Source organism: Sander lucioperca, chromosome 5 (genome assembly GCF_008315115.2).
Source record: "Sander lucioperca isolate FBNREF2018 chromosome 5, SLUC_FBN_1.2, whole genome shotgun sequence".
NCBI classification, from domain to species: Eukaryota; Metazoa; Chordata; class Actinopteri; order Perciformes; family Percidae; genus Sander; species Sander lucioperca.
Genome location: NC_050177.1, coordinates 11,630,946 through 11,654,344, shown reverse-complemented (window position 1 = coordinate 11,654,344; position 23,399 = coordinate 11,630,946). Strand labels below are relative to the sequence as shown.

The following is a 23,399-nucleotide window of genomic DNA, read 5'->3' as shown; positions in this document are numbered from 1 at the left end:
TCCACGAAGAGCAGGTCAGATACAGAACAGCAGCATGGAGATTCACCGTCTCACTTAAAAACTCTTCATCTGGGCGGATGTTCCCTGGCTCAGGGGGGCTTGCATTTGGGCCTTCCAGTCGGAGGTGAGCGAGTGTCTCGTCTGATGGCAGAGGAAGCATATTTTTTTAACCAAACAACATGAGGAAACATATAGCTCTTTTAAACAATACAACAGGATAGGCTGCTGCACTTCCTCTATAGCACATAATGAGGTTTGTCACACCACATGGGGTCTGTATGACAAATGCTAGCATGACAATATTGTTGTGTCAGTTAATGATTCTAATTATGATAATGATGTGGATTAGAATGTCCCTGATAAATGCTGATGTGGTAATGTTGCCAGTTACAAATCTTATCTTATCTTATCTTCACATCATCTGCTTGATGGTTGCCTAAAATAACCGTAATCGGCCTACTGTTAAGAATGAGTCACAGATGATTATGGAAATAGAGAATATATTTCAGTAACACTTTACTTGAAGGTATCTACGTAAGAGTGACATGACACTGTCATGAACACATGACACAGTCATGACACATGAACTCTAACCCTAACCCTAACCCTAGCCATAACTTGTCATGACAAAAACCGAATGACACTAAAAGAAGCGTTATGTCATAAACGTTTATGACTTGTTTATAAACGTTTATGACACGTTCATGACAGTGTCATGTCACTCTTATGGAGTTACCTTCAAGTAAAGTGTAACCTATATTTCTTGGTCGGTCATTGCTATGCAATCATAGAAAGCAAAACTTGTAACCAGTGTATGAATAATATGCACTTAAATTAAAAATATAACCTACCTTGTAGAATGTTTTCCTCTGTGCTTTCATGAGTAGTAGTAAACATGACAATTGCTCCCCCCAGCGGTCAAATGGGGGAAATACTGGCGCACAAGAGCCACATGGTGGCATACAACATCCAGTATGTCAGCCTGATCAGTTATTGACAGTGACCATCAGTTTAACACATTGTTAAAGTTGGCATCTATTCTGCAGTTTCCGTGTGAGTGTCTTGTGTTTTCGATTTGATTGAAAGAGGGATATAATACGTGTGGGTGTATTGTGAAAATACTTTTGTCACACAGTATTTCGCCATCTCAATTCTTCAGTGGTGCATGCATGAATTGAACACAGCTTCAAGTTGCACAACACATACATAGTTTTATTGGAGCTGGAATGAAAAGCTATAAATCTTTATAGAACATTTAGCCTATTAGAAGCCTCTGCAAATGTTACTGCAAAACAAACAGAAAAAGGGATATTGTATTTGAGAGAAGCTTAACGTCTCAGGCAGGGTGAGGTTATTATAGAGACATGACTTAACCATAAATCTGTATTGACATATTTTGGGAATACAGCTGCTGTGGTTTGTTATAGGGTCAAACACAATGGGGAGTGTCATGATTTCCTGCCTCTGCCATCACTCCTGCTGACTATCAGTTCACTCACACGTTGACTACTTTGGGGCATTTTTGTGAAACCAGTAAATGCATGTGCTTTCTTTGTGTGTAAATCCCTAATTATCACTGTAGGCATGATGTAATTGCGCCACAAAACACACGATGGCGCACAACAGCAACGGGTCAGTTTAGTAGCTCAATATCAATATAGCATTTGTGTGTTTAAAACTTTGAATAATGTTTTAAAATAGACTTTTCTTAACCCTCCTGTTGTCCTTGGGTCAAATTTGACCCATTTTCAATGTTTTATTTTTTAATGTCAGTAATATGGGTTTCTTTCAACCTACTTGCCCAAAAATAACATGGATTGTTCCATACAACGTTCTTCTCAATTAAAAGTAATTATCAGTTAAATTGTGGGTGTTTAATTCAATTTTAAAGCATTTGAGAAAAAAAAAAATAGAAAAAGTTTGAAAACAGTGACTAAACTTTGACAGTCTGTGATTATCCATCAACATATATCCCTCTGATGTTAACAAGTCAAAATAATTCATAATTTTATTTTTTTACTCATAATTTAGGCATAATTTCATATAAATGAGGTCTATTGATCATGAATTCCAAAAATAAGTGTAAAACTAGTGGCAATAAGTTGGTGTTAGTGGTGTAAATATTAGTGATAGTAACAACAACAAAAAAAAAAGCTCCAAAAACGTCGAAAAAAGTGACTAAATACGTCAAAAAAGTGTTTGTGACCCAGGAGGACAACACGTTGCATGTTTGGTGGTAAGACAACAAGACAACACGCTTTTTCTTGTGTTATCTCATTGTTCAGCTTTATTAAAAAGACAATGTGTTCAATGAAAATGCCTCACAACCAATTACTTTAAACCACAACCACGGCCTTAAGCAGTAGCGGAGGTGAGTTCCTGTGAATTTGGGAGTTCCCTCTCACTTGTGTTCGGCTCCCCTCCCTCCTCCTCCTCCTCCTCCTCCTCCTGCTGCTCATAGAAACTCTTCAGCTCAGCGAGCAGCGCTTCAGACGCGCTCTCTGCCGTACATACACACCCGTTTCCAGTCGAGCACAGATTCTGCGGCTCTAACTTTGGTTTCTACAAACTTCGTTCGGTGTCGATACCATGCTGGATTAAGCCAATTAATCGTTGTTATTCGGCCAAAGAAGGTTTGCATTTGCCACAGCGCAGGTACAATGAGCGCATTCTGCAGCTGATCGGCTGATTAGAGGTAAGTTAAACTACTGGGAAACTTTTTCTTCCAGCTCAAAATCTCTCTGCTGTGTAGTAAATAAGAGTAGCATGCCTGTTTGCGTAGTGATGTAATGGTTGTAGCCTACTACACACACACACACACACACACACACACACACACACACACACACACACACACACACACACACACACACACACACAGAAATAGCCTACATTTTGATTTTAAGTGATAAAGGAGATAAACAATAGTTTGGTTGGTCTCCAAACTCACTATTGCCGAGCACCATTGTTTCCCTTTTGGGATATTACAGTGATTGCTCACAGCTAACAATAGCCTGTCAGCTTTGAGCTTGTAATAAGGGCATTTCACCACAGTGAACATATACAAAAGGATTATCAGCTCAGCTGTCTTCGCTGGCTTGGCTTCTGTTTTGCGCTTTTTCTCTTATGTGTTTCTCAAAGTTTAGCTGCCAGTAACCTATCTGCACTGCATCCCTGTTAATGAGTAAGCTTTGGGAATTGGGACACTGCACTGAGTTCCTTTTTTGTTTACCCTCAGGGGAGAGATCTGTGTTCTACAGTGGTGCAGTGTTTGCACTATCTGTGACCTGTAGGTGTGGACACAGATAGTGAAGAGGACACAGACAATCTAGCACCATGGATATCGGCAATGATGTGGATCTGTCCAATGAAAACATCACCCCACTGTGGAAACGCTGCACGGACAATTCTAAGAAAAAACAGGACTCAAGCAACCCCAAACCGCGACCCTTCAGTTACCACGCGAATGGTGTCATGACGACGGACTTCCCTGTGGAAGACAACAAGTGCTCCTTCACCTTGAGCCAACCTGCCGAGAGGCTGGTGGTCTCACCCCCAACTTGGGGCAAGAACACTGTGGTTTTGAAGCACATTCTGCACAAACCCTCCAAGAAATCCAGAGTTGTCCGAAGCATCAGCATCGGGCACTTCTCCAACGGACTCTTCTCACTGTCCAAATTTAGGTCTGAGGATAACAGATCCACCTCACTGGACAACAGAGTGCGAACTGGAGACGGTGACAGGAGGAAAACCAGTAATGGCGTGACAGTATGGCAGGAAAAGCATCTCCAGGACTCCCAGAAACACATGCCGAGCCTGTTCAGTGTGATCTCACAGAAAGACCAGAAAGCGTTTGGGATGAGTTCCCCCTCATCTGAAGCTGTGCCTCTGAACTCCTCTCCTGTCCTGTCCTCACGCTCTCCTAACAACAACAACAACAACACATACAACCACCATGAGCTGTCCTCTCTTTCGTCCGCATCCAGTCCCTCTCCTCCAGCCCTGCGTACCCCCACGCCATCCCACAGCTCCACCTCCAGCATCCCCTCCCTCTCTTCCCTTACCTCCTCAGACCCCTCGACCCCACGCTCCCCGTCGCCAGCGGACAGAGGACAAGCACTCCTTAGACCGTCCTTATTCTCGCCTGCCTCCTCACAGGACGCCAGGCATGCCTCTTTCTCTTCCTCCACCTCCTCTACATCACCCTCTCCCTCACTTTCCCCATGTATCTCTCCCTCTCCCTCAATCGTCCTCAGCACCCACAGCCCTGCTGCCCTGAAGATGGGCACCCAGCAGCTCATTCCCAAGGGTTTAGCATCTGATGTTCGGCAGTGCAAGGCGCCTGCCTCTGAGCCGCAAGTTCAAGGTTTGACAGGGCTGCTGGGGTTGGATCATTCCAAGCGAGCGTTGAAAGCCCTCAGCATGGTAGAAACGGGAACCTACTTTTCTACCGGAGGGGGCCACATCGAAGGAACAGATGGGGAAAGTGAGAGCCCGGGGACACTAAGAAGAGGCCTGAGGAGTACGTCCTATAGGAAGGCAGTTGTGAGTGGAGTAGACTTGGAGGTCCCATCAGTAGATCCCAAGGCCCATTGGTTGTCACAGTCTGTCATCAAATGGCCGGATGAGGATAAGCCAGATTCACCAATCAGTCCAGCAAGTCCCGGCACTGTAAGTCTCACTAGCCCTGGAACTGCCAAGCCTGCGAGTCCTGGCACACCCAAAATTGCCAGTCCTGGGACACCCAAACTGGCCAGCCCCAGGATTTCAAAGCCTGCCAGCCCCGGGACAAAAAAGCCTACCAACACTGGGAAAAACACGGTGGGTACATTCAAGAAAACAGGGTTAAAATCTCCCACAATACATAAAAATTTTTTAAAAAATGGTAGTAGGAGCAATTTGGAGGTAATCGTATAAAGCTAGGGATGCACAGATTCGACTTTTCAGCTCCGATGCCAATATCTGGGCTTTGGGTATCGGCCGATAGCGAATATACCTATCCGATACCAGTGTTTAAATAAAAAGCTTTATGCTTCACTGTGTGAAAGTGACTGGGATCTTCTGTGTGTGAGGCAACATCAGGTTTGACCTAAACATTGCTTTTCTTAACTTGGTAAAACAAAATGTAAAAAATAAGTACATAGATATACATTTACTTAATTTTTGTTGAGTCAGTGTGGGATTGATGCATCCCAATAAAAATTAGTTTCATGGCTTTTTCGTTAGCGATTGAAAACTAAAAGACTTTTAAACTTAATGTGGTTTAAGGTTTGAAGTTTGCTATTTAGTACATGTTTCTGTTGCTGAATATGTTACTAACATACCCGATTGGCTTTACACAACAAGTTTTAGAGAAATGAATACCAAAATCAATTTTAGCATTCATTTGCAAAGCAAATCCCTCGAGAATGCCTGTTGCTGAACTATCAATGCACACGTACAGCCCTGTAAATACGCTGTACACTTTGGCATTTACTGTAACAGATTAAGATTTCTTGTATTGGTTAACCCTCCTGTTGTCCCCGGGTCAAATTTGACCCATTTTGAAAGTTTCTATATCAGAAATATGGGTTTCTTTCAACCAAATTGTCAAAATAATAATGTGGGTGGTTTCATACCATGCTCTTCATAAGTAAAACAAATAATCAGTTCACTATTTTCATCGATTTGGGTGTTTCATTCAAATTTATTGCATTTGAAAAAACAAACATGGTATAGGAACGTTGAAAATATTGAGAAAAAGGTCTATAAATGCTTCAAAAACATCTAAAAAAATAAAGGCAAAGAAAATGTTTAAAAAAAGTGGAAAACAGCAACAAAAACTTTGGAAAAAGTGACAAAAATGTCAGGAAAAGCATCAAAGATTTTAATTTTATGACCCAAAAAAACAAAAAGTTGCATGGTCGACGGAAAGACAACACAAGGGTTAATCATAATCCATCTGATGGGTTTATATTTGACTGCGCACAAAGATAGCTTCAACATGGACTTTTTAGTATTGGGGTGAAGTCCAAATTGTAAAATGACAAAACAGGCTGAGTATTGTGGGACAAACTCAGCAGCAGAAGCAGAAGCAAAAGGTCAGACAAGGAAACAATAAATGTGGTTGTTGGGAGACATGACGTAATGTGACACCATGCCCACAAATACACACTTTTATACACAAGGGCTCCGTAATTAGACGGGGGTTAATGGTTGAGGTCTCCTGTAAGGGCACAGGCAGGTCATGGACAGGTGACAGAGGTTCAGAGGCCTTTCATTTAAAGTGTGTGTGTGTGTGTGTGTGTGTGTGTGTGTGTGTGTGTGTGTTCTTGTTTAACTATATACGTGGGGTCCAAAAACCGTGAATACAGTATACATGTGGGATCCGGGTAGCTTTGTGGGGTCAAAATGCTGGACCCCACAACTTTAAAGGGCTGTTTGAGGGTTAAGACTTGGTTTTAGGATTAGGGTTAGAATTAGGTTATGGTTAGGGTGAGGGTAAGGGTTACGGTTAGGCATTTAGTTTTGATGGTTAAGGTTAGGGTAAGGGGCTAGGGAATGCATTATGTCAATGACAGGTCCCCACAAAGATAGTGAAACGCAGTGTGTGTGTGTGTGTGTGTGTGTGTGTGTGTGTGTGTGTGTGTGTCTGCTTGCTTGGCCCCTCAGGGTTTGTCCAAGTCATTACAAAAGTGTTACGTTTCTATTTCAGTGTCCAGATAAGAAGAAAGCTTTGACCAGTCAACGGACGTTTGACAGTGAGGGTGAGAAACCCCCATCTGTTTTGTTTCCACTACCCTTTCCCCTTCATTTTTCTCAATTAGTGTCTGCTCTTTTTTGTCTTTGTCTCTCTCTCTCTCAATCAAACATCTTCTTTTTTTTTAAACTTCCAACACGATGAATCTTTCTATCAAAAAAAAATGTGTGTTCCAGAGGAGGAGCTGTACCAGAACTATCAGGAGAAGGCCTTACATAATGACTCAGATGAGGATGCCGATTCCAGAGAAGACAAACCTGATAACGGCATCGTGTTGCAGTACAGACCTATACGCATCTCCTGGAGCCAGCTCAGTGTGGTCAGACATAACACAGCTTCTGTTCTTCTTCTTATATCTTTCTCACTCGTTCTCTACATCCAGTACACAGACGAACGTACAGTATGTACTCACTGCTGTGGCTGTGGAGTCTTGGAATGCTAGTGCTCTGAAGAATGCTATCGTATCCAGTTTGGCAACAGTCAATTGCCATCCTCCCACTGTTTCTGCCACCCTCACTCTGTTTAGCAGGGAGTGCAGGAGCGTTTCTTCTAGGACTCGGGTGGGAAGGGAGGAAGGCAGACAGTCAGCCAGACCCACAGGAATTCTTGCAAGCACTCCTGTGCCTAATGCCAGTGTGTTGGCAAACTCTACATAATCGTCAGACTGCAAATATGCTTAAAATGTTTCCTCTACAGAGAAGTGCGATGGCTCTGTATTACATAATATAGTTAGGGATTTTAACGGATGGATAGAGGAAAACAGAGGAGCGGAATGGCTAATTTAGTTTTCTATTTAGGCATTCCCATCTGTTTGTTTACTTGTTGAGGAGGAAAAGCACGGGAGGAAAAACAGGCGAGGGCATAGATGGAGGCAATTAGGATTAGTTCTGAAATTGCTGAGCAGAAAATGATATGCACGCACACTCAAATAACTGGGACATTGGATTCAAAGTAGACAACATTCAGAAAATGTCTTGAGTTGCTTTTATTCTTGGGTATACCAGCAAGACACAGGAGGTGAATAGAGCTGAGTCCGACATTACCCTGCTGACCAGGACTGTCTTCTTCCAACGCAGCTGCTTTACAGCTGTGGATCTGTTACTGAGAATGTAGTCTCGCATTGCCAGACCTACCTCCACAATGCTGCGGAGGAGGGTCTTACTAGTCCACACAGTATTCTGGGATTGTAGAAAAACGTGCTCTGGTTTATTGGCATTTCTTTAAACCAATCACAATCGTCTTGGGCGGTGCTAAGTACCGGACGGAGCCGCGGTGCCTCTGCAAAATAGTCTCGGGAATGAACTTGTTTTGGTGGAACGTGCTCGTTTAAAAGTTGTTTTAGTCGTGCAGAAAACTCAGATTGGATAGATAGTTTAGCTAGCTGTCTGGATTTACCCTGCAGAGATCTGAGGAGCAGTTAAACATAGTCCACATTAACGACCAGAGTTTAAAATGCCAACACAAAGGAAGCGGAAGGTGATGGACATCCGGCCGAAAATAAGGGACATCCGGCCGATCTTCCGGCGGCACCGGATAATTCCTGTAAATTAAACATCATCGATATAGACTCTCCCTCGAATTTAGTAGGAAACGCTGGCATGCTAAGTTCATTGTCCTGTTCCAGTGAAGCCTAGCCAGATATTCTTGCATTTCCGAGAAGTCTCCTCTTACTCAGCTCCGCCCTCCTCTTATTGGCCCCCTGGCAGCTCTCGCCATTCAAGGTTTTATTGAAATGTAACATCCCAGAATTTTCACATTTTTTAGGAATTACCACCGGTAGTTTCAGAAGGTGCAGCTTCCCACAAGCTACAGAACCTCCTCCCTCCCATGGTGCTTATGTTGCCTGAAGATTGGTTTGATTTGCTCTGATTTAAACGTACAATTAGCTTTTGAATAATAAGACCGAATTGATTGTGTTTCAGTCACACCCAGTGAAACTGCAAAACAAGGTGAAGTTCAGTTGGCATGATAATGTGCATGGTTTTGCACACACACAATAAAAACCTTGCAGTCTTATATTGATAGCTGGTTTTGCTGATATGGTGTTAAGGGTTTGGTAGAAAGGAAAGTAGGAGCAAAATAAATAATTAAACAGATATATGTGTGAAAGAAATACAACGAAAGAACCACAAGAGGTGTTTGTTCTGCAGGTTGGTTTGTTCTCAGTGTTTGCTTAGGGCTGCAGGGCAGATACTATAAAGAAGGAAGGCTCCTCCAAGAGCAGTATCACTTCCTTGTGCCTTTACACCAAAACAGGATCAGAAGCTAGTGGAAGTAGGGAAATACAGCCTCTCTGGATTCCTGCTTGCATGTGTGATTTGGTAAATGTGAATGTGCCCCATATCATATTGGTAATATCTGGTGAGACATGAGAGGGAGGCATGCTTTTTATTCACTTATACCTTCAGGTTGACAAAGCCAAATGGTGATTAATTATGTAGCACACATTCCAAAAGATTGCTTTGTTTCAATGTTATTCAACTATCTGTGGACCAGCCACATACCAACACGCACATACACTTTCCTTTTATCTGTATAGTATGCTTTCGGCCAAAAGGCATTTTACCTTTTTAAGAGTTTTTTTTTGGTTACAACAAATGTCCTATTTCTACACTCGCCTTGTACTTTTTTATTCAGTAAAGAACTTTCTTTTCCCATTTGGTACAACAACCTCATTGGCTCTCTATTCACTGTGGTATGCAAAGTGCTTCTTTCTTTGTATATGAGGACAAGAGTGGCATGCAAACACACACACACACACACACACACACACACTTACACACCCGTGCTACAAATGCAAAGGGCCCTTGGCTTAAAAAAAAAACAAAAAAAAAACAGCATAGTCAAACAAGTATAACTTTGTATTTTAAATGTTGTTTTATTCTGATTTTGTTTTCTCTTTAGGTCAAGAAAAGGGGTCTTTCTGACCGGATGAGTCAGGAGGAACGCAAAAGACAAGAGGTAGGAATCATATTTTATACTTTTATACTTTTTATGTTCAATTCAGAGTGGGAAAATCCAATTTTGGGCTACATGCATGCTAAGTTAAGAGTTACCAAGTACTGGGGGGAGTAAGTCTGTCCATTTGGTCTCTGTGAACTCCAGACCAATAAAAAAGCCATTAAAGGAGCTCAGCAGGAAACCTGCATCATAGACTATTATATATATTTAAAGCAAGACACAGATGAGTAGAAACATTAAAATTGATTGACGGATTGGTGCTTAGATTGGCATGGTTCAGTAGCATTCCAAACATGATTTGTAGAGCACAGGTATGTCAAGCACATTCATGACAGAGCCCATCTGAGTAACTGAGGCACGCAAAGTCAATAATGGATATTTAGTGACTAAACTGTTCCTGTTCCTGTTCCTGTTGCTCTCTCATGCCCCTCAATAGGCCATTTTTGAGGTGATCTCGTCGGAGCACTCTTACCTCCACAGTCTGGAGATCCTGATCCGCATGTTCAAGAATTCTGCAGACCTCAGCGAGGCCATGACCAAGACCGAACACCACCACCTCTTCTCTAACATCACCGACGTCTGTGAGGCTAGCAAAAAGTAAGTGCACGGTTGTAATGTGTAGCTTTTGTAGACAGAGTTATTATCAGATGTATATTGCTATGAGTTTCCATGTTTGCTACTCTCATAGTATATTTGTAAATCTTTTTTGGTGTCGAGGACTTATGATAAGTGTTGGTTCTTACATGCTGGTTGGTATTTTTAGGCTGTTCATCAGTGTTTGTGGTTTCTGGTTTTGGCTAATGAGCTAGATGATTTTCTTATTTAACAGCATTTAAACATTGGTAGACCACACTCATTCCATGTGGGGTGTGTCTGTAAACACTGTTTACTGTATGGTGTTCCCATTCTTTCAGCCTCTAGCTTCGATTAGAGTTGTTTTCAGTTTTGTGTAAGGGATTTCTGTGTGTATGTGTGGTCACATGATAAGGGTCAAATTGAGTGAAAGAACAAAAAAACAATGTAGCTTTTTTTTTTATATAGGTTAAATGTACAAAAAATGCAATAGCCAAAATTTGCTGCTATGAGCCCTCTGAGTCTACCCGTCCATCATGGTTTATAGTGCATGCGTGTGGACTGTTTAATGACATTCATGGCCAGGTAACCATGAACGTCTAATTATCCCATAAACGCACCGAAACACTCGTGCATGAGAGGCCATGAAAGTTGAGACTGATAAACTGTGCTGCCTCAGCAATTACTGTGTTGTACGGGGCTCCGTTATTTCTACAAATGATTGACAAAATAATTTCAGAGCCCATATGTTCTTTGTTAGGTTACCATGTTTCGGTGATTGGCCTCAACTGCAACTACTGTATGATATAATTGTGTAATGTGTTATTATCAGGTCAGTATTCATTATGATAACAGCCTTATGTGCTGGTCTGAATTCACTGTTCACCATTGCAGCAGTCTCGTGTCTTTCTGTGAAGTTAGCGCTGCAGTGATGTCAGCCTCCAAGCCCACTATAGGGACTAAAGACTCCACAATTAGTCCAATATTTTCACACTTTCCCTCCCTTAGCCACAACTTTACTGAACCTACTCTGTTAACAAGTTTTCGGTTATTCTTAAAAGCCAGTGTTCATAATACGGGTTAATAAATTACATGGGGTTAAGCTAGCCCTCGTCTTTCTGTTGCCTAAGGTTGTAAATTCACCCTGCCTCCCTTGTGCAATTGGTCGTGACATTTGCTCAAGGATTCCATGTCAGGATTGCAGCTCCCTCCTCAGAGAGACAGTATTAGTACATTTGCAGCTCGTTCCCACTTTGCATGAATGGTGGTATCTGTAAATTCCTCAACAATTCCTCCCTGTGTTCAGATGTGCTGCAGCCCATCTCCCCTTTCTCATTCCTATACACAGGCCACACACATCAGTGCGATGCAATACCCTCTCCACTTAAATACTTGGATGGAGACGCAGGGACAGCAGTAGGGGCGGGTCACAATATTTGTTAAAGGCAAAATATGTGTCTAACCATTCTGAATGAAGTATTGTGGGGCTGCAGAGACGTCCTGGGCCTTCAAATCCTATCCTACAGACTAAAAGAAAAAATCTTTGTTTGGTACAGATTAATGCAAAAATCACACTACATGACTATAGTACATTTTTATTTGTGTTTCAATAAAAATGAGAATGATGATCCAAAAAATGGATCATTCCCTCCAATTTCGTGAATCGTATCGCAATCGCAACATCAGTCAAAATAATCGCAATTTGACATTTTCCTCATATCGTGCAGCCCTAGACAGCAGCTCGTAAGATATAAATTGGCCTGTAGCACTGGTTAAACAAGATGTTTTACTTGGAACACATAGTCATGCTTTGACTTTCACCTCTCAAAGAAAATAAGAAACATCACTGTGTGTGATAGTGAGTGGAGCTCAAGGCTCTTGAGTATTTTAAATGCAGCTGTGTTACCTTATTCGTTACCATAAATGCACCAGGGCTGCTCGATTTATGGAAAAAAATCATAATGACGATTATTATGGCCAATATTAAAATCACGATTATTTAACACGATTACTAATTGACTTTGGAAAGATGTTGTGATTATTGAACCTAAAAAATCAGTGAAAAAGTTAAACAAATCAACAGGTAAAAATACACCTAGATCTGTGAATTTCCCTTAATACTTTTCCCATTTACATTTTTTTTCATTCAGAACACAAGAAGACACAGTAAGAGTTTACTTCGAAAATGTAATAGTCATACTATAGCACTGTGTGTGTGTGTGTGTGTGTGTGTGTGTGTGTGTGTGTGTGTGTGTGTGTGTGTGTGTGTGTGTGTGTGTGTGTGTGTGTGTGTGTGTGTGTGTGTGTGTGTGTGTGTGTGTGTGTGTGTGTGTGTGTGAAGTAGGTAGGGATGGATCGGGCACAGAGGTGCTTTTGCAGATGAGCTCTAACTCGCTCCAATGGGTTGAGGTCAGCGTCCTGTGTCTGTGCGACAGCTTCCTGTTTGTCACCTTGGATCGCGCATGCAAAAACACTTATTCTCTTGAAGTTGGCCATGTGACATGCCGTTAAACCGGCCATCTGGTGGAGCTCAGGAAGAGGAAAAGCCTCTGTGTTATGGTTAATGGTAGGCTATGTCTATTTTAAGAGGTGGGGGAGTTCCTCTTTTGTGATCTTCCAGCCGGTTAAGAAGAAAGGTGTTGGCTTCCTGACTTTGTATCTGTCAGTGTGTCCTATATTTTCCCCAGTGTTGGATGACTTGTGGTGTGATGCTTCTGACTCAAGCTGTCGCCATGTCTCTAACATACTAACCCTTATTCATCCTGTAATCCTGTACTCAGGTTCTTTAAGGAATTGGAGGAAAGACACCAACAGAACATCGTGATCGATGACATCAGCGACATCGTTGACAAGCATGCTCAGTCCAACTTTGACCCCTTCGTCACGTACTGCTCCAACGAGGTCTACCAGCAGAGAACCCTTCAGAGGCTGGTGTGAGTGACCGAGCAGACACACAAACGCATGTTCTTATCATATCTCTCATGGCTTTGATCCAACATTACTCTTGTGACACTTTGAACCAGGGAGTTTGCTCTTCCTCCCCGCTCATTTTTTTTCCCGCTTTCTCTCTGTGTATCAGTTAATCCTCTTTCTGAACACCCAATCTCCCTCCAACCTCTCTTGCAGGTCCAAGAATCCAGTTTTTAAGGAGGTCCTGACCAAGATAGAGAGCCACCCAGACTGCAGGAACCTCCCCATGATCTCCTTCCTCATCCTGCCCATGCAGAGGATCACTCGCCTGCCCCTGCTCATGGATGTGAGTGCACCGATGACATAAAGTAGCATGACTTTGACTCTTACGCAACAATAGTTTGTTTATTCATACTGGCCTGACTAAATTCAACATGGGATATGTTCTAACCTCAAAGATGCTTGTGTGAGTTTACATCATTCCTTGATAATCTGATGAACTGATTCACCCTTTCCTCTTTCTTCCTTTTAATGTTTTTTCTTCTTCAGTTTCATGGTTCCTTTGGCACCACATTATTCTCTCCCTACTGTGCCTCCCTCTCTTCCTCTTCCTTGGTCTACTTTCTTTCCCCTCTCTCCCGTCCTCCATCAGTGTCTCCCTGGGGACTCAGGGGTTTATGCTTGTGCACTTAGAGGCTTTTGGATCCTGAGAAAGTTTGGTTTCAATTCATTGCTTCCCACAGCTTTCTTTATCCGTCAATATTTAATCAGGCTTTTGATAGTGTGGTGTGCATGGGTGCAAGGAATTGTTGTGGGTTTTAGTGCATGAATGTGTTTGTATGTTATATATTAGTGCAAATTATTTCAACCCTGCCTATCTGTGTTGCAGACAATTTGTCAGAAGACACCTAAAGACTCTGCACAATATGAAGACTGCAAGAAGGCTTTACAAGCAGTCAGCAAGGTGTGTGGGTCACAAATGTTATACACCTCAGTTTGGGTTTTATGTTTCTACATTTTCATACATTTCCAACTGCATATCTATACATATTATTTTTCTACATGTTGTTATGCCTTTGGGAGACTTGCCTTAGACACAGGAGACTAGGTTTAGGCTGGGAGACAATCACGTGCTAGTTAATGTTGTATTTTAGTGAAGAATGTTCTGCTAAAGCAAGCACTTCATGTACTTGATAAATATGAGTGCATCGATCAAGGAATGCCCAGCATTTTCAACTGTGTGTGTGTGTGTGTGTGTGTGTGTGTGTGTGTGTGTGTGTGTGTGTGTGTGTGTGTGTGTGTGTGTGTGTGTGTGTGTAGGTGGTAAGAAAGTGTAATGAAGGAGCTCGCACAATGGAGAGAACAGAGATGATGTATACTATCAACTCTCAGCTGGAGTTTAAGATCAAGGTATGAGCGTGGCATAACACGTGAAATTGTTGCATCCTGGGTAGTATTTTTTTATATATATAGTATATCTCATATTTTGCTTTCTTTGTCTCGGCAAATGTTTATTAAGTGTGTAAAAAGATGGGCCAATGCAGTCATGCACAGACGTGCACACACATGCAGACACACCCACGTCACTCACTTGGCTATCTATACACGTAATGCACACAAGGCTTGGCAGGCTCAAGTGTGTCGAAGTAGTGTGGGAAATAGCTGTTGGCACATTTGGGATTCACAGATGTCTGGGGAACACATGCTCAGTCCGCATAGACAGCTTTTCACACGAGCACACACACATTTTGATTTAGGAATTTCATAACAGCACCAGCATTGCATGCATTTTAAAAATACTTCAGGGGCCATCCACACGGAAACACTTTTTGGTGTAAACGCACATGTTTTGCATCATTTTGGCCGATCGTCCAAACGAATCCTGTAAACGCACTGCCTGAAGACGCACTTTCTTGAAACCTGGTCCCAGGGTGAAAAAATTCAAAAACGCCGCCCTTGTGTCTTCGTTTGGACGGCGAAGCCGCATACTTGCGTATCGATGATGTCATCGCCACACCCCTCGACCTCTAGCCTTCGACCTCTTATCCCGCGACGAGTGTGAGTCGCAGCAGCAAGTTCGACTTCACTATCGGTCCACACAAACGATTCTGGTTTCCTTGCACCAGCCATTTTCGTCATGTTCTTCTACTGTCTGTATACAGCGCGCAAGCTTTATGTGCATGCTCCGCCTCTTCTTCTCCGTTTTTGGTGAATTTCTGTAGCAGAAACAGCGCCACATAATAGGCCTGGAATATGAAGTAACGTGTTGAGTCATTTACAAATGGATCCGTTTGGACGCAAATATTCTTGAAACGATGCTAGGGAAGACGGAGGAAAAAAAAGATAGTTTTGGTACGTGTGTACGTGGCCTTAGATTCATTGCCATTTTACGTTCATCACATTCTCTTTCTCCTTTCCCTCCAGCCTTTCCCCCTGGTCTCCTCCTCCAGGTGGATGGTAAAAAGAGGAGAGCTGACTGCGTTTGTGGAGGACAACGGCATCTTCCTCAAGCGGACGTCACGGCAACAGGTCTATTTCTTCCTCTTCAATGACGTCTTCATCGTCACCAGGAAGAAGAGGTGAGTGTGGCCTCGGTGTGCAGGCTTTGCTCGTTTCTCACCTGTTCTGACATGTTGAGGGTGTCTGTGTAACCATAAGCCCTTGGCTTCCAGTGGGGGAGAGTGTATGAACCGCTTTTGGCCTGTACCCGAATGCAGGGCGTGTCATGTTGTCCTCTCCGTCCTCATGTTTTAACTTGTTCTGGGAAATTAGCCTGTTCAGATGAAAAACAATTATTGAGGTCCATACTAAAATGAAAGCAAACCAATTGAAATGAAGGGAAGGAAACAAAAACAAATGCTTCACAGTCACAGGGTAAAGTCATTATCAGCAGGGGCGAGGAAGATTTTTAAAAAGTCCAGTGGGACTGACACTGTGCAATCAGACTGGGACGTTGCCCCCCTGCTTTATTAAGCTGAACAGGTGCAGTTACCTGAACCTGCTGCAACTTGGCATCATGAATCTGAGCCTGTTTTTCGGAATGTTGTCAAGGTTCCAACATGTCAGCGAGTCTGCTTTCCCCTCCTCTGTTTCCTCTAGTTTTAGGCTACACCATGAAACAAGTCATAAAGAGGACTTCCTTGAAATGATGTGGTTTCCATTTGCGTGTGTGTAGTGTGGGTGTGCAGTGCATTCACAAGTGTGTCTATTTTTGCCAAAAAAAAAATCCCTTCCCGTCCATCTCCCTCTGAGTCTGGAACTGATTGTCCCGCTACTCACAAAAACTAAGAATTCCTAAGAATCATTTAAAAAAAAAGGAAAAGAAACATTCCATGTGATATTTTTCTGGGAATCTGATCCAGGCCGCTAGACTCCAGCAGTGTGTGGTGTCAGGCCTGTGTTTGGAAGAGGGATTTGGGGAAGGGTGTGCTCCGGAATCACGGTGTGTTTTTGTGCGTGTGTGTGTGTTTGAATGGGAGACGCTGTTATAATATTGGTTTGTACTGCGGGTGAGTGCTGGAGCCCTGCTGTGGCACGCTACTCAAACAAAAACACACCAGGGGTACACAGGGCTAGCCAGGCACAGCCAGGTCACAAACCCTCCTAGACAAAATGGTGTAATGGCTATTTCCCTTAGGTGTGTGTGTGTGTGTGTGTGTGGGGGGGGGGGGGGGTTTTATAGGACTATATATCTTAATATTTAGAGGAAAGAGAGCACAACGACGTGTGTTAGCCTGTATTAGTTGTGTGGGAATCCTAAAGGTTAGTGTGGTGTCTTTGGTTGGGGTTCAATGGGGTTAGCATTTAACTGAAAATGTATCTTATTTCAAATCTCTTATCAAATCTGTATTGGTTCAGCTTTTATGATTTTAAGTCATAAAGGTCTGAGCTGCAACAATCAGTCGATCGACAAAATTAATTGGCAACTATTTTGCTAATCTGCTAATAGTTGAAGTCATTTTTTAGGCACAAATGCCAAACATTCTCTAGTTCCAATTTCTCCAATGTGGGGATTTGCTGCTATTCTCTGTTTTTTATATCACTGTAAATCCAATATAGTTGGGGTTTGGAGTGTTGATCAGATAAAACAAGACATTGGAGGACTTTAGACATTGACTCTGGGGAACCGTGATGGAAAGTTTTTTTTCAGATGTTTAGGAGGCCAAATAACTGTGAAATTAATCATGAAATCAAAGTTTGAAATTCATATTTCTGAAACTCTGGGTTTGTTAGTTTACTTATTTGGTATTGTTTTCTACCCTTTGCTAATCATAAAAGGAGACGAGCTACACCAATGAGACAATGTCTCTGTAAGGGATTCGTTAGACTCTCAAATCTGACTATTTTATTAACTTTGAACTGAATCCACAATGGAATCGACTATTGGAAACCAAGCCCGTGTCAGACTGGGCTATTGTCACGCAGTGGGGAAAGTTTTGATCTGCTGCTCTCTGGCTCACAGGAACACTTACATAACACTGAGTCCACACCAGCTGGCTCCTCTCTCATCTTCACTTCCCCCCTTTTTCCTGTGTGATGCTGGGCATCAGCTAAACATTCAGTATTGTTGAGGTTGAGTTTTCATCTCTCTCTTCTTTTTTTCTTTCTTTTCTTTCCCTTTTCTTTTTGTTAGTCATGACCTTGTAGCGTGTGTGTGTGTGTGTGTGTGTGTGTGTGTGTGTGTGTGTGTGTGTGTGTGTGTGCCTGCAATTCCAACACTTTCTGTTCTAGTTTTTTTCTTCTCCTCCCTTTGTTTGTTTGACTATGCCATAGTCTCAACACTCCCACTGCACTTACACCAGAACATTATGCTCTTACTTTGTGTGTGTGTGTGTGTGTGTGTGTGTGTGTGTGTGTGTGTGTGTGTGTGTGTGTGTGTGTGTGTGTGTGTGTGTGTCCATGCATGCTTGACTTGGAGTCCTATCTCAACATCTCTGCAAGGATTTGTTTGAGTTTGAGTTGAAGAACTGGTTGTGAGATGGTAGCTGGCAACGCTGTGATGACCTGTAATAGATGCCTGCACTATCTCTAACAGCAGATTGATTTTCATTCCAGCAAGGTTGTGTGTTTGTTTCTTTGTAAGTAGCGTAGTGTGAGGAGGCCAAACAGTAGATTTTCCCCCTATTATTTCAGTTTTTAACACCTCTCTCCCACATTTCGACATATGAGATTTATACTATGTCCACCTTCATTCCTCTATTTAGCAATAATCCAACACTGTATACCCAACAGTATTCTACATCTTATTTTAGGAACTCAATTAGGGATCATTAGGATTTTGGTTTACCTGACGCTCTGAAATGTTTTCAGGTGAAAATGAATGACCGTAAACATGGAGATGAATTCATTGATTGTAATATTTAAAGGTGTTTTCAATTGATTATATGCATGGCTTAAGTGGCTTTTAAGGGGTAAAATACCTTACAATTGGACCAAAAATCGATACAAACCAACCTTGAATTTTTACGGTATAAATTAAGAGCATGTTCTTTTGTTTGGCCAATTTTAATACGCACATTTTAAGGGTCATAGTGCAAGGTGGTCCAGTGGTACATATAGATGAATTTAAAGTTTGCCACTCCCATGAAAGCTTTTTACAGAAATACACTGTGATAAATCTATAGATTAGTACAGATTATTGGAAATAGGAGTATGAGCTATATGAGAATGGTATGAACCTTCTCATCCAACTCTTGACAAGACGGAAAATAAGCTTATTGTCCAAAATGTCAAACTCTTCCGTGAAACTCCAGGTCCGTGTGTGGTGATGCAGAGAGCAGCTTGTGGTCACAGTTGGATGCAGTTTTAGCGTGAAGTGCTCTCTTTCACATCCACGGCTTCTACTTTTTTTCTGATCCGTCTTTCCCAGTACTCTCATTCTCCTCTTCCAAGATGTCTAACTGGTTGTGGTTGACAGAGTTTAACTTGATTGATTGGTGGACAAGGGGCTGATGGGTAACAGTTGAACCTTGTTGATAACCTCCAGACCGTGACTGGATTCTTCAACCAGTCATCTTCATACCAGACCCCAGAGGTGTGGGTGTGGGTGTGGGTGTGGGTGTGGGTGTGTGTGTGTGTGGGTGTGTGTGTGTGTGTGTGTGTGTGTGTGTGTGTGTGTGTGTGTGTGTGTGTGTGTGTGTGTGTGTGTGTGAGTGTGAGTGTGAGAGAGACAGTAAGACATGGACAGATACACTGTTCACTACATCTTGTTTAACCACTACCCTTGCCCATGCTTGAGTTTGTGTGTTTACAAGAAGCTAGTTCCTGTCCAGAAGCCTCTCAGCTTTGCTGCTGTCTCAGGTTGATAAAAACCTATGTGAGCTGGACCCAAGCTCCTGTTCTTCAGAGCACTATGAAAACACAGACTTTTTCTACAGGTTCAGTGCCGCATTAGAGGTATAATGTTTCACAATCGGCTCCAGATGTTTCTAACTAACAGTGTGTACTGCTAGACACAGGGTCGTGCTCAGGTTAAGGTTCTCATGGGAAATGTAGGCATATACCAAAGAAACCAGGGGGCAGCTGACTTAGAGTAAGGATACGTAGACTGAGCTGAATGTCGAGACTTTTGACTGGCACAGAATCTGAGCCATAATGTGACAGTTGATTTATTAATCCAGGTGAATTTGATTAACTGCACAGCCTTTATCCTCTCAGGGGTTGAATAGCTGAGGTACCATGAAACCTAATCTCTACTGAAAACAATGAGCCTAAATTTAACGTGAGGGGAAGTGGGTGGATGGTGTAGTGAGTACACAATAATTAGCTAATATTGTGTATTTAACACATATTTTGCACTCCGTTATTATTATTATTGCAACAGTATTATTCACTTGCTTTATTTGACATGTTTGTCATTTGTAATTACTGAATTCTTTTGCTGTAAATTAATTAGGCAATAAGATAGAAATGCGTTACTGACAGACAATAATTCTACAGTTGGTGACTGGTGAATCATGTCCATGTGGGGGCAGAAACAGGAATGCAGATTGTTACATTTGGGGCTTTCAACAGTCTACAACAGGAACCATTTGGGAACCCAAAAAGCACAAATAAGTTATTCCAAAAATTCAAAATGAGGAACAAACTTCTGTTAAAAGCTACTAATGTGTCTGAAAGGTTGTTTAGAAAAGTTGGAAAAAGGGGAAAAAGTAGCTGAATCCACATTTATGCCAAAAGAGTATTGACAGTCTGCCTTCATGATCTTTATATCTAACTCACTGTGAGCCTAGTTACAGTTTTATCTTAAAATTACAAGATGAAAGATCTACTGGTCTAAATTTCTTAATTTTTCAAATTTGGTTCAAATCAGTTTTCCACTGACACAACAATATGTGCATGGTTATGTATTTGTGTATGTAAGATAACATTAAGTCTGTTTCTTAATGCATACAGTAACTACACTGATGTGACCGTACAGCTCTGTCTGTATGTGTTGGACTTGCATTTCCATATTTAGAACTGTTGTTTTATCTCTATATGAATCCGCTTGTTAACTAGCTTGTTCAGTAGCACTTTAATGGAGGTTGTTGTCTCATACATCAAGGCCTCCATCACCAAAACATCTGTCACACTCAAGTAAATCCCACTTGACTGAATTAGGATAATGCCCCTGAATAAAGTGCAGTAAGTGAAATGTTATTAAAGCTTTCTGTCTCTTTCAGCGAGGACAGTTACACTGTGATCGACTACGCTCTGAGGGACCAGATCTGGGTGAGTTCCTGCCAGCCCGAGGATCTCAACCTGTCACCGGTCAGAAGCACCGCCAGCATGCTGAGCTCACGGCAAGCCGGCGCCAACCATCTTTTCCGTCTGCGTTTCCGTAGCAACCACTCCGGTGAAAAGGTGCCCATGATCCTGGGGACGGAGTTGCTGTGAGTGCTTTGTTTTGCAACCTTTGTCCCACTTCATTTTGCAGTTTTGGTTTCACTTGCTTTTCATCTACAGATTTACGACATCTGCATGTGATGAATAATTTTTTCCTCTGACACAATATTACCCGTGGATCTTTTACATACATATGAATAGGGCAAGGTACTCATAAGATTTGATATTTTGGTATTCCCTTATGTTTCCTCTATATGCTCTAATATGCTTTTTAACTTGAAGTAAGAAAATCCCATTATCCCTCTCTCCTAAGCTCCTATTTCGTAGTCTCTTGTTGGAGCATTACAGGTCACAGGGATATTTTGTTACATCTATTCTCAAGCCACAACCTGAGCCTCACTGCTTGTTGTTTATGTGACATAGGAAAGGGAAGTTTATTAGTCTGTTATACAGTCGTACTGTCTGCAGTCGTCCTGACGCAGACCGGCTGTACTAGATAATTGTTTTGTTGACTGAGCGCCTTGTAACCCAACCATCTATTCTGGGACAAGGCAAATCTTTTTGTTTAAAGTCTGCTGGTTGTAGCTGGCATGTTTTGCATGTGCAGCGTAAGTGATTACTCATACATCCGACCTAGAAATACAGTCAGCTGGTTTGAGCTTCCTTGATATTCATGCCTGTGCATGTTGGTAACGTTCATACAAGACCCCTCTGAGTGAAAGTGAGGTTGTTTAGAGTAGATTATATAACCCACACAAACAAAGGGGATCTGTCATATATTGGGCTTACTACGGGGTTTATTTTATTCTAGTTAGCGAAAAGGAATTGCAGTCCATGTGCACACACATACACAAATGTTCAAGTACACACTCAATTTTCACTGTAATTATTTTCTGTAGTTCAGGGCTTTGTTATGCAGTGTTTTCATATGCACTGGGCCTGTTCCTCCTCATTCCTCCCTCTATAATGTCATTACAGAAGGTGTGGTTTTCAGCTTCACTGTACAAAACACTGTCTCTTTTAAAGCATTTTTCTAGCTTTTTTTGGCATCAGCCAAATGTTCCACAGATAGGTAGTAATACTAAGCCTTCTGGTGCAGGTGCATGGGAGGCAACAGCTGGCATTTTAAATTATAAACACCTTAATGTGATAACAGTGGAGTAATGTGATGCATCTTTTCAACTTCAAATTTGCAGCAAGATGCAACTGCTATTTTTTAACACCCTTTAGCATCACCTACTGCAGTGGTTCCCAACCTTTTTTTTTTTTTTTTTTTTGCCTGTGATCCATTTATCCAGGCTATGTCTTCTTGTGACCACTCATAAAAGGTTGTGTGTCATTGTTATTTTTTTATTATTTTGTACTCAGGTAATTATTGTGACTCCAAGGTTGGGAACCACTAAACCACATCACACCACATCTCCAATGCAAAGTTTTTTTTCCTTATTGGAAATTAAACCAGTTTCCTTGTCGAATAGCACAGCAGCGGGCCACTGGTATTAGCCCCCATGCTGTTACTAAGTGAAACCCGACAAAGTGTCTGCAGTAATAGTGTTAAGTGTGACTGCTATCGGCCTGTGTAGGAGGGAATCTTTGTGACATGACTTAAATGTACTGCCCGCTGAGCCTTATGTACTGCCCATGTATACATGAGGGGTCTCCTCGTCTAACTGCCCACTCTGTCGTGTGTGTGTGTGTGTGTGTGTGTGTGTGTGTGTGTGTGTGTGTGTGTGTGTGTGTGTGTGTGTGTGTGTGTGTGTGTGTGTGTGTGTGTGTGGAAAGCCCCTAGACTCCCTCCTTTGATAGGGTTTGGGGCCATCAGCTAAGAGTGTAAAGGCTGCAGCGCTCCACTCACTGTAGTACTGAATGAGCTGAGCAGAGAAATCCCTGGCAACTATCCATTGTTACAGTGGTTGCTAGGCATTGTTTAAGCTGTTGCCTAGCAGCGGCCCATTGTTAAGTGGGCTGTTTCCCACGACTATCTTTCTCCCCGCCTGTTTGCTCACTCTCCCCGACTCTTCTTCACAGTCCTGTGTCTCATCTTTCAGACAGCAGCCAGTGTCTGCTGTTTGTTTTTGATGACAAGAGAATAACTTCCTCTTCCTCCGGCCATTCATCCCAATTTAGTGATCTAACCCAACATGACACGTGGAAGTGGGGTTACATTGGCCAGCCTATTTTGATCTTCTGTCAGAGTTAAATGAAGCAGAGAGGACAATAAGGAGTATGGCTGAGAGTGAGGCTATTAGATTGCTATAAGAGTGGAGAGTAGCCCTGCAACTAATGATTTTCATTACAGATGAAACTACTTATTATTTTCATTACTCGTTAAGTCTATAAAATGTCAGAAAATATAACAAAATGGCCAGGATGATGTCCTCAAGTGCTT

The 23,399-nt window shown here is 42.2% G+C and overlaps 1 protein-coding gene across 2 annotated transcripts in view; it reads left to right on the top strand.

Moving 5' to 3' along the window:
- Window positions 1-2,436: 2,436 nt before the first annotated feature.
- Window positions 2,437-23,399, top strand: part of LOC116050817 (rho guanine nucleotide exchange factor 26) — a 31,789-nt gene continuing 10,826 nt past the window's right edge. For both annotated transcript variants that reach the window (XM_036001047.1, XM_031301028.2), the window contains exons 1-12: window positions 2,437-2,695; window positions 3,239-4,821; window positions 6,695-6,746; window positions 6,916-7,058; window positions 9,644-9,700; window positions 10,137-10,297; window positions 13,054-13,206; window positions 13,400-13,529; window positions 14,073-14,147; window positions 14,504-14,593; window positions 15,608-15,762; window positions 20,848-21,057. In XM_036001047.1, coding sequence (XP_035856940.1) covers window positions 3,337-4,821; window positions 6,695-6,746; window positions 6,916-7,058; window positions 9,644-9,700; window positions 10,137-10,297; window positions 13,054-13,206; window positions 13,400-13,529; window positions 14,073-14,147; window positions 14,504-14,593; window positions 15,608-15,762; window positions 20,848-21,057 — 2,711 coding nt within the window. In that variant the 5' untranslated portion in view covers window positions 2,437-2,695; window positions 3,239-3,336. The remainder of the gene's footprint in view (window positions 2,696-3,238; window positions 4,822-6,694; window positions 6,747-6,915; window positions 7,059-9,643; window positions 9,701-10,136; window positions 10,298-13,053; window positions 13,207-13,399; window positions 13,530-14,072; window positions 14,148-14,503; window positions 14,594-15,607; window positions 15,763-20,847; window positions 21,058-23,399) is intronic.